The sequence below is a fragment of the Rana temporaria genome, chromosome 1 (genome assembly GCF_905171775.1).
Source record: "Rana temporaria chromosome 1, aRanTem1.1, whole genome shotgun sequence".
In the NCBI taxonomy this organism is placed as follows: domain Eukaryota; kingdom Metazoa; phylum Chordata; class Amphibia; order Anura; family Ranidae; genus Rana; species Rana temporaria.
In genome coordinates, this window is record NC_053489.1 from 252679163 (window position 1) to 252690847 (window position 11685).

The 11685-nt window shown below is 42.9% G+C and overlaps 1 protein-coding gene across 1 annotated transcript; it reads right to left on the reverse strand.

Moving 5' to 3' along the window:
* Positions 1 to 1119: 1119 nt before the first annotated feature.
* LOC120940865 lies at positions 1120 to 8950 on the reverse strand. Its single transcript, XM_040353959.1, has 2 exons — positions 8732 to 8950; positions 1120 to 3659 (listed from the first exon to the last, which is right to left on the reverse strand). Exons 1-2 carry the CDS (start codon positions 8915 to 8917, stop codon positions 1311 to 1313), a joined length of 2535 nt encoding a protein of 844 aa, XP_040209893.1. The 5' UTR covers positions 8918 to 8950; the 3' UTR covers positions 1120 to 1310.
* Between the last annotated feature and the right edge of the window lie 2735 nt (positions 8951 to 11685).

Below are 11685 nucleotides of genomic sequence, written 5' to 3' on the forward strand. Positions count from 1 at the left end.
GAAAATTGCGCGGTCCTGCGACGTGGCTCCCAAACAAAATTGGCGTTCTTTTTTCCCCACAAATAGAGCTTTCATTTGGTGGTATTTGATCACATCTGCGGTTTTTAGTTTTTGCGCTAAACAAAAATAGAGCGACAATTTTGAAAAAAATGCAATTTTTTTGCTATAATAAATATCCCCCAAAAACATATATAATTGTTTTTTTTCCTCAGTTTAGGCCGATACATATTCTACCTATTTTTGGTAAAAAAAAAAAAAAAAAAAAAAATCGCAATAATCGTTTATCGGTTGGTTTGCGCAAAATTTATAGCGTTTACAAAATAGGGGATAGTTGTATTGCATTTTTATTTTTTTTACTACTAATGGCGGCGATCAGCGATTTTTTTCGTGACTGCGACATTATGGCGGACACTTCGGACAATTTTGACACATTTTTGGGACCATTGTCATTTTCACAGCAAAAAATGCATTTAAATTGCATTCTTTATTGTGAAAATGACAGTTGCAGTTTGGGAGTTAACCACAGGGGGCGCTGTAACATTTAGGGTTCACTGTGTGTGTGTTTACAACTGTAGGGGGGTGTGGCTGTAGGACTGACATCATCGATCGAGTCTCCCTATAAAAAGGGATCACTCGATCGATGCGCCGCCATAGTAAAGCAAGGGGAAGCCGTGTTTACACACGGCTCTCCCCGTTCTTCAGCTCCGGGGAGCGATCGCGACGGGGCAACTATAAACGAATAGCCGCGCCGTCGTCCCGGATCGCTCCCCGAGGCTTACCGACCGCGCCGCATGTACCGGGGGGGGGGTCCCGATCGGACCCCCGACACACGTCAAGCAGAGCACGTACAGGTACGTACATGTGCCTGTCCGTGCCATTCTGCTGACGTATATGTACATGAGGAGATCGGCAAGTGGTTAAAAAATTCAACTTAAAAAAAAAAAAATAATAATAAGTTACAGTACTCTCCCGCCTTTAAAATGCGATACGTAAAATTACAATTCTCAAAATAATGAAGAATTATGTGACAAAGAAAAGCACAAATGAAATGGAGAAACTTCAAGACAAAATAAAAAGGCTGTTCGTGTACAACTCATAAGGAAATCACAAAGGCTATAGTTCTGTGAAATGGGTGGCACAAAATTATATACAATTTTTATTTACAATATTTTGATACCTTGGTTATTTCATTCTTCTTTTGTAGTTGCATTATATAAACATATTGGAAGTGGCATACTCAAAGCTGGTCAGGCAGAGATATGTCCGTTCTGAAAAACACTGTTGATTGTTATGGCAAACCCATTAAGTGCTCAAAAGCCATGCACAAAATTATGTGCAATAGAGTCTATACACAAGCTGTCTAACCTAGTCTCATTCGCATAACATAGAGCTACATGATTTGACCGCGTCTCCACTGTAGTAAACTCCAGCAAAGTTTTGAGTCTCTGGAAAGTACAACAGACCTGGTCGCTCTCAGATGTGCTTACAGGAATTATCAGCAAGAGTTTCAGAAATTTACCCAACTCACTGAAAAACTCCTTCACTTCAGGACTAACAGACTTGTAAAAGCCAACAGCTTCAGACAAAGAAGTATAGCTGTTTTTGTGAGCAAACATTTCCAACTGTATCTTTAACATTCGAACATTAAACTCTGGGTATTTAGAGAGGATTCCCAGCTTTTCTCCAATAACAGTGTCAGATTCCCCTTTTCCAGCAGACAGAAGCACATCTTCCAGATGACAGTAATCAATAAAACCTTGTTGAAGGAACCTGTTATCGAGTTGAGAGATGACAGCATCAAGTAATTTAAAATACTCATCTCTGAAAAAATCCTCTTTTGGCATCGGAGCTTGATCTTCAGTGTCCGTGTTCTGAGGATTTAGCTGTCTCTTTTGTGGAATGGAAACCGGTAAAATATTAAGCTTAGTAACAAAATCTTCTGCTTGTCTCATGAAATCCTGTACTGATGCTTCTTGACGTAACCTGACCAAAATTTCTTTTACCAGTCTTACTTTCTTAAGGGAGCTTGACATAAGTCTGCTTTGTTCATCCAGATTTGAATTCAGAATGTTCAGAGACTCCATCAGTGACCTTGTGATGAACAAACTTACAAGAGTGTTCCCTTCAATAAATTCTCTCAACAATGAGTGCGCTCTTACCCCAGAAACTCCAGGATGTGTTTGCATCTCCCTGAGCCCTTCTATGATTAAGCCATAGTGCTGAATAACAGTATTAATTACTTGTAGATTAACACACCATTTGGAAAAACATAAATAGCGAGTTTGACAGGCAGGACTTGGGGACACCTCTGCAAGTAAAAATCTGAATTTGGGCATTTGGCTGAATAACTTGCACAGATCATTTACAGAATACAATGCTTGCTGCAAAATTGGACTAGCGTGGCTACAATCTCTTGCCAAAGAACTGCTGCAAGGAGTTCCACAATGTACAAACATGGCTAAGGGCTGTTTCTGTTTCATTAGGACACGTGATTCTGTATAGCAAAGGGAGGACGATGATCCCTCAAATGCAATTCCTCTTAAAAGATCAATTGGCAATGAATATCGGTCAAGAAGATCTAAGATGAGGTTTGCAGCAGATGTTCCAGTTTCTTCCATTGGGTCTACAAACCCAATAAATTCTTCTTGCGGATGCATCTCAGAATCCAAGTAACGCAAGGTAAGACTCAGCTGATTAGAATCGGAATTCTGAATGCAATCTACAATTACAGAGTAGTACATTGAGCCTTGGTTGACATCTTTTGCAATTACACCTACAATCTCCTGGCTCATTAGGCTGATTATTTCATGCTGAATTTCTGGACTAGTGAAATTCTGATTCGCCATGAGCCAATATCTGAACATCTCATTATCCTGACCTAAGAACTTTAGAAGCTCAAACAAACTCTCTTCAATCGATTCATGGTTTTGGAATGTGTGGCCTCGATGGATCAAAAATCGGATGGCAGAGATAAGTTTATTCAGACAAATGGCTGGAATGGCCTGTCTAACTTTCCTTTGCTGTTCCAGAGCAGCTTCCCTTTTCTGATGCTGTAAAGCGTGCATCAATTTCCAGGTTGCAAACTCATGGCTCTTAGACTTCTGATGGGATCCAAATTTGTCTCGGGCCTTTTTCCAGTTAGAGAATCCTACAGCTGTAAACACAGAATCTCTCCTTCTTGTGGAACCCAGGAGACCCATAGTTTCTGCTTTTCCACAGGTAAAACAAAGAACACCTTTTAGCTGAGGGTTGTAATGAAGCCATGGGAAGTCTGTGTACCACGCACTCTGAAACCTTAACTTCCTGGTGCCAAAACACTGTGGGGGCACAAGCTCAGCTGAAGGCTGAAAAGGCTTTTCTACATTAAAAAATGATGAATTATCGTTTACTGGATAGTGGAATTCTGTGCTGGAATCAAAAACACCTTCTGCAAAGGAATTTGTGCTGATATCAGCAGCATTTGAATGGTTACTTGACTGAGTTGCGTCATCACTGTATAATCCAAAGCTGCTCAGCCATGCTTCTTCACCGCTGCCTGCCTCATCATCATCCTCTTTTATTTCTTTCTTAATAATGTCAGGGTTAATGGGGCAAAACCTTTTCCCTTCCGCATCTTCAAATTCTTCAGCTGGACGTTTCAATGCTGAAAAAGCAGCTTCCTGAAAAAAAGAAAGATGAAAGCATTCTTAATTTACAGGGTTTAAAACATTTTGATTACTTTAAAATTAATAGCAAAACGGCTGATGTTTTAAATTTTAGTACCTCTGCACAATAAGAGTTCTAGCAACAAAACACTGTATAAGCCTTGGTTCTCACTGGTGGAAGGTAAATGTGATAGTTTAAAATCAGATGACCTGTTGCACCCAACTGCCAGCAATGGAAGTGTTCAAATTGTTGCAACTCAAGCCGCAGCGACTCTAAAATAGGTTTCTGCACTACTTTTTGGGGATTTCATTGCGACTTGCACAGACTTACCCCCAGTAAGCACACCAAAAAACAAACAAACATACAACTAGGGGGAAAAAAAAGAAAGCACTGCAGCACATGCTGGTACCGGTGAGCCTTGAGGTCACTGTTTGCAGCAAACCAGAGTAAGACATTTCAGTACAGGAGAGAATTCTGTTCAACTGGGCAAGACTGCAGGAAGTTCAATTCTAAAAACAAAATCCCAAATGCTTGTAATTGCAAAAACAGTTAGGGTTCATGCTCTTTTGGCACTACTTCTGTGGGTCACAGGATTGCACTTAGTTCTGCACTGCTTTGAAACGTATTCAGCCGGAAGCAAGCTAAAGTCTGCTGTCAGCTGACATCACTGTGCCGGTCCAGGCTCTGGGGAGAGCCTGACTTTATTGTCAGGATTTACCCAGATGCCCGACTGGCACTTAGCTCAGCAAGGCACCGACATCAAGAGCCAGCTGCTCCCTTCCTCTCCAAAGCCTAGAGCAGAGAGCTGGTGACTAACAGTCACCTGCTCTCTGCAGACTGAATACCTAGAACTGAGCGATCAGTGGTCTTTGAATGCTCAGTTCGCGGTCTTAGAAGCGGCGGGGAACAGATGCTGCATCCACCTAGGCGAGTACGATGGTTTTCTTTTTTTTAATCCTGAAGCTCTCTCTCTCTTTTAACACTCACCTTGCACCATGAGCGATCCAGTCAACTGTTTGTCATAGAGAGGAAGCATTATATCCCCTACTCACTGCCTGTTTTGATCCTTAAAATCCTGCTCTGTTGCAACCGTATGGATTGCCCATTCACTTGGACTTACATGGATCTAGTCAGAAAATTAAGCTCTGCTAGATCACTTAAGGCTGGCCCCTTCTGCAGGTATAGCTATGTAAAATATTAAAAATAAGTGCCTATACTGTGTAAAATCCAGTGATACACTGTCTCACCCTGCTCTGCACATGCTCACTCTATTTTTAGGCACTGCCGAATTTGTAGAGGCCAATCTGCTGACAGCCTTAAAAGTGGAATTAAATCCACCTATCCTTTACAGCCAAGGAAGCTGCTAAGGTTTGATCTGAAACTGCTATGGTGCTGCACATGGGATCAGTTATGAGACTAGCACAAGCAGTCACTTCCAGCGCTGTGAGGTCCTCTGTGGTTAGATGCAAGATGAGCAACAGCAATCCCAAATGCTAGACGGATGCAGCCCTCCTCAGATGGGGTATTTCAAAGTGAAGCTACAAAAACAAACGGACAAGAAGGTGCACGCACCTAGTGCATTACGGTAAACATTTATTTAGTGTTATAAAACTGAATGCTCACAAAATACCAACTGGTAAAAGCCAATGAACCACAAGATGCCATGCAGTGAGGAGGCACATACTCAAATTACATCCCGGGGGTGTAGAGCTGGTTCATTTTGGTGGTGCGCCCCCTTTCTCAGTGCTAGGCTAGCTAAGATACCAGCCATTTGATAGTTTGGTTGAGGATACAAGCAAAGGTGACAACAATCCCGGCTTTCCAGGAATGTAACTGTTCATGAAACTGTTAAATTGATGCGTTTAGTTCCGCTTTATTATTTACTCCTGTTCAGGGGCTCTGGGCTTCAGCAAAAATAGCAGCTTCCAGCAAGAAGCAGGAGCAATGCTGGAGGCAATTTACAGCACACACTGAACGAATTTCCAATTCAAAGAAGTGTCTAAAAAGTGGCAAACTTGTATACAAATTGTCCACATAAAGTAGTACCCTTTACAGAACAAGGGAGACACCAAGTCCCAAACCATCTTTCCACTACTCCCCATGTAGTCTTGGCATCTGGGGGGCTCCACATGACTATCTTTTCCCTTGTACATCCATTACACGAATTGCCTGCTGCACTCTCCCAGAGCTGCTTATAAATTTTTGACTCCATATCTAGCACACTCGCTGGGAAGAAACTGATTGAATGCAAGGCAGCCAGAAAAACGAATGAGGGACACATCTACGCAGACATCTTGTTGGGGCATAAACAAGTCTGCATTTTTTTGATGAAAGTGATTTGCGAGGGGCCAAAATGTGTATTTCATATCATGGGTCACCCCGAGGACTACAGAGTTCATTGTTGAAATGCAAAAAATGTATTATATTCTCGTATCTACCCCTGGCCATGGCAGCAGAGAACACGGGCATGATGATGAATTGGGTCTGTGGACAAATATGACCGCAACTCATTCCTTTTAGTAATGCCCATGTTGAGGGTTAGGCCCTCAATCAACCGTTATACGTTTCCATTCAAATTGTTTGGCATGGAACGAATTTGGGTTGGCGGCAATATATTTCTTGGCATATAAATTGCTTTGGTCCACAACCGATTGATACAGATTTTCAGTGAAAAACAGCAAAAAAAAAAAAAAAAATCAAGGGGGAGTTAAGTTTGCCATTTCCACCTGAATTCCGGGTTGGCAAGTGAATGGGCTGGGGTACAGGGGCCGCAGAATCTGCAAGCACATCAGGAAAGGCACTATGGGCCTGCGTTCAAATTCTTGGTGGCTGTGAGACACTTACTTGTGTTAGCAATCACACCAGCTTGGACTGCACTTAGACTTGCTATGTCACAAAATGATAATGCAGTGCTGGTATGTAAAAGACCAGGATGTACTAGACTGCTGGTGCTCGCCAGTTCACAAAAAGGTAGAGCAGCGCTAGTACTAGCACTTTACTGCATATAAAAAGAATCATGCAATTGTAGCACCTCAGCAACCTAGGCACGGGGTCAGGTATGCCTAAACTTAACAGGGACCACTACTCCATCGTCTGAGCCATCTGTCAGGGTGCCGCTGCTCTCTACAGGTTTGTATACTGAGCCCGATTCTGACAGTGAGGCCTGCCCATCACTCATCTGACATGCTCAGAATCTTGTAGGCCACTTCACTAGTGTACCTTTTGTTGGACATTTTGACCAGTAAATTTACAGGTACCTAGTGCGACTCTCGGGAAAAATAGCACCTGGCTGTCAGGGACCGCTTGAACCGAAAAAAAAAAAAAAAAAAAAAAAGTACCTGCTAGTGCTAGCATACATCAGGGCCTGATCTTGCAAACACTGCAGTTTTGTGTGTATCATAAGTGACAGTGATCTACTAACACTGCACAAGGGGGGGGGGGGGGCAGAGGGGCTAAACGCAGGTTTTGGGGCTGATCCTGCTAACTCTGCATTTTTGGGAACACTATACTATTGGGGACACTAGTATAGTTCTGATCTGTTCAAAGATATTGATCTGTTCAGACACTATACTAGTAATGGAGATTTATAGTGTGTCTGATAGTGTTACTGGCAATCAAAGGGTTAAAATTTACAAGGGAATATGTGGTGGGCAAACTGACACTGTGTGGGATTGATGTGGACGCAACTCTATCTGGTGTCACCGATGACACTAATACAGTGATCCGAAAAAAATAAATCTGTACACTGTACTGATAGTTAAAGGGTTAACTGAGGGGGGCGATCAGGGTGTTCAAATCTATTAGTGAATATGTAGCGCACAAACTAGCGCTATCTTGGATTGATACGAACGCTATCTGGTGTTACCTGTGACACTAAGGCCGAGTTCACACTATTGCATGGTTCCCTGCATCCAGTTTGCAATAGCAGGAGATTTTGACAGGCTTCTCTATGGAGCCGGTTCACATATCTCCGCTGCGGCTTCCGGTGCGAATTTGCACAGGAGCCCTGTGCGTCTTTTGGTTCGTTTCAGGTCCAAATTCAGCCAAAAATTCAGGCTGAAATCAAACCTGAAACCAGACCCCTGCTGTGAGCCGCATGTGAAGAAAGTGTGAACCCAGCCTAATACAGTGATCAGTAAAAAAGAACAACTGTACACTGTAATAATGGTACTGTGACATGGCAGTGAAAGAGTTAACTGGGGGAAATCAGAGGGTTAAATGTGCCTGTGTAGAACTTATAACTCACAGTATGATGCTTTCTCTTCTCACCCTGGAACCAAAAGGGGAGGGAGAATCATTTCCTGTGCCTGCCTTTTGTAAACACAGGCACATGCTGTTCCATCAGCAGGTCCAATCCAAAAATCATTGGCCTGGACTTGGTAACTGATCAGTGCTGGATCAAATCACAGCACTGCCGGGCGCTCCCTACTCTGGAGCGTGAAACACACACATTATATATATATATATATATATATATATATATATATTACACACACACACACACGTGACCGAGTGCACAGCTGCCACCCTGGAGCAGTAAATGTGTTATAGGGCAGTCAGCAACCGGTTAATGTAGAATGTTCCTTGCTAAAGAACATTTCTTTTTTATCAAGTTGTTATAGGTAAAGTCCCACTTTAAATGGATCAGGATATGTGGGCTGTACTTCCTACCAAACAATGGAGGGGATCATTTGTGTCACAATGCATTGTGGGGTGGGCGGATAATAGTAAAACTGGGGCTCAAACAACTGTTTGTACTACGCCCCAATCTTCCCAAGTGTAAACTATGCCCTGGAAAGCTTAAAAAGAAAAGTGTGAGACCTACACCCAATCATACAACGTGGCTTAGTTTCTGGAAATTCAAAGCCTTCCTCTCCACTGGTTCTACAGGCATTGATAGTACACACAGGCAGCAGCCTCAGGAACCCTCTCCCACTGCAGTGACACTTCTACACAACACAGCAAGCACGAGTCCATGTAAACACAGCTCAGCCGGACGGTATAAGTAGATGCGCAGCCACAGCACGAGCCCTGTGTATTTGTGAAGCGCCCTCCCGACCAGGCCACCATTAACAATGTGACTTACCGAGGTGCCAGCCTCCATGTCTTCTCCCACAGCGAGCCTCAACCATCGAGCCGTCCTAGAGCGCCGGGACTCTGCGCTCCGCAGGAAGCGGAAGTCGCCCGCAGAGGTACTTCCGGTGTTACCAGGCGCATGTTGCCGTGGTGACGGAGACAGAGGCGTTTGGCTGTATGTGGATTGGTACATCATGAGGCGTTAGAGAAGGCACGCTGTGGTCCTGGACGGGCTCTGCTATCACCAGCCCGCTTATGTACTGTGATCATTATAAAAAAGACATATGTTGATGACAAAAATTGAATGGTTCGTTTGTTAGTGCCCATTTGCCACATGATGCCAGGGACACGGCCAACTTGGGCTGGGCAGATACCAGCAACAAGATGTTTTTGTTCTACATGTTAGATCCAAATAACAACAGAAGTGGTGGGGGTGAATGTCGTAATCTGCAAGTATGCTCAGCAGTGTTGTAAGTAACGGCGTTTAAATAAACGCCGTTACGTAACGATTGCCCTTCAAGGGGTAACTAGTAATCTACCTGATTACTATTGAAAAATAAAGAGGGGGGATCCGCGCTTAGGAGTATGTAATGATGAGCTGCTGCCTCCCTGACGGGCCTCAAAGAGGCCTGGAAATGACAAGAAAAAGTGAAGGGATGGTGGCGCTGCTTTGGCTTAGTAATGAGTTCCACAAGATGCCTTATATAGTGTGTAATATTTGTAGGGGAGCTTCAATTGTTAGGAGGGACCAATGGAGATGGGTCTCCTAAACCTATACACTGTTACGTCCAAGTGTGCAGGTGCTGCCCTCTATTATTGCTTGTGTTGGACACTGGTGACCCAATGTTGTATTGGTGCTTCCAGTGAAACAATATATATGTATCCAATTGAAATGAGAAGTGAGCTATTGGGTTGAGTTTCTGTTCTAATGATATCCTATATACACCTTTCCTGTTCGAATGATTACATCAGAGGGTATTGTGTAAAGTGTTAATGTGCAGATATAGTTTATACCCACTAAGTGATGCTGTGTGCAAAAACAGATTGGGAACAAATCCCTATTACTAAAAAAAAACAAGACTTTAGCCCAGTGATGGACGTGTGTAAGAGAAATAAAGTGTATTTGTATTAAGTAAGTGCTATAGGCTATTGATGTGTCTTCCATGACACTGTGCAGGCAGGTAGTGGTTCAGAGCCTATTGCCCTATAGACTTATATTTTCAGAAAAAACAAGTGCTAAAGAAAAATATAAATAAATATAAAATATTGGTGTGTGCTCCAGGACTCTGTGCAGGCTAGTAGTGTGCGGGTCACTGTGCAGATCAGCCCTAGGCAAATACGTGCTATTCTGTGAAAACTAGTTACTTTTTTAAAGGAAGATGAACAACACTGATGCTCAGCACAGATGCAAGAATAATGGGGTACACTTCCCTCCATAGCTCCCAACTGTCCCTGAATTTGAGGTACTGTCCCTGATTTGGAGCAATGTCCCTCTGTCCCTCATTCCTCCTCATTTGTCCCTCATTTTGGTTTGATCTATATAGATGTATATAAAATGCACTTTTTATCTATCAAAAAGTGTTTTCCAGTGCTAAACCTTTCATTTGATTTCTAAATTGCTGCATTTGTAAATTCCAAAAGCCAATATAAAGGAATATTAGTGGTTAAAAAAAAGCACTTGTGGGCTTAACCAATCTTGTTTTTTTGTACAATTCTCCTGGCAAGGGGTGTGTCCTATGCCTGCATACTTTTGCTGATAGGTGTCCCTCATTCCCTTTTCAAAAAGTTGGGAGGTGTGCCTCCCTCTGTGCTATCCTTCAGCAATGCTGTGTCCCAAGTAACTGTCACTGCTGTGTCCCCCACATTTCATGAATTGTCGGGTCCTGGCAATACAGATCAAAGTCATTAAAAAAACGTCAGGGGTTCCCCCCCCAGTCCATTACCAGGCCCTTTGGGTCTGGTATGAATTTTAAGGGGAACCCCAAACCAAAAAAAAAAGCGTGGGGGTCCCCCCCAAATTCCATATCAGGCCCTTCAGTTCTGGTATAGCTATTAAGGGGAACCAAAAAATGGCTTGGGGTTTCCCCAAAAATCCATACCAGACCCTTAAACCGTACCAGGTCACATGCCCTCAACATGGGGAGGATATCCCCATGTTGATGGGGACAAGGGCCTCATCCCCACAACCCTTGCCCTGTGGGTGGGGGGCTTATTGAAATCTAGAAGCCCCCCTTTAACAAAGGGGAACTCCAGATCCCCCCCCCCCCCTACGTGAATTTTTAAATTTTGGTGCAGGGTTCCCCTTAAAATCCATACCAGACCTGAAGGGTCTGGTATGTATTTTTGGGGGAACCCCACACCATTTTTTTTAAATGGCGCGGGGTTCCCCTTAATATCCATACCAGACCTGAAGGGCCTAATATGGAATCTGGGGGGGAACCCATGCTTTTTTTTTTGGTTCGGAGTTCCCCTTAATATTCATGTATATAAAAAAAAAATATTGCGCTTGTTAAAATGAAGAAAAGCAGCGATTAAAAAAGTGTTATACCACACAAACAATGATGCAAAAGGAGAAGAGATCGCGCTAATAAATGATATGTGAACATAAATGTGAAAAAGTTCAAATAAGTGGTCAGTCCCGCCACAAAGGCAAATTAGTATCAACAATCTCCCAGGTGATAAACTCAATCCACAAAGGAAAAGTGCTTGACAGAAAAGGTCCTCCACCAACGATATAAAAGCCTCTTACCAGATAAAATTGATCTCCAAATTATAAGAGATCAAATACCGCATGATAAGAGGCAAAGATGGATGATATCCCAAAGACAGCCACAGCGCTGGAATCCTGATATCTGTGTCCTTACAATAGGTATATGCACTTGATGAATTGTCCAAGGGTATGCAAAACAGAAAGGACTCACATAGCGTAAAACTGTCTGTTTTATTGGTAAGTTAAAAGAAAAT

Coding starts and splice junctions, on each gene's coding strand:
- LOC120940865 (XM_040353959.1), bottom strand. CDS start 8,917: ATGATGTACCAATCCACATACAGCCAAACGCCTCTGTCTCCGTCACCA. Junction 3,660..8,731: donor ACATGGAGGCTGGCACCTCG/GTAAGTCACATT, acceptor TCTTTTTTTCAG/GAAGCTGCTTTTTCAGCATT.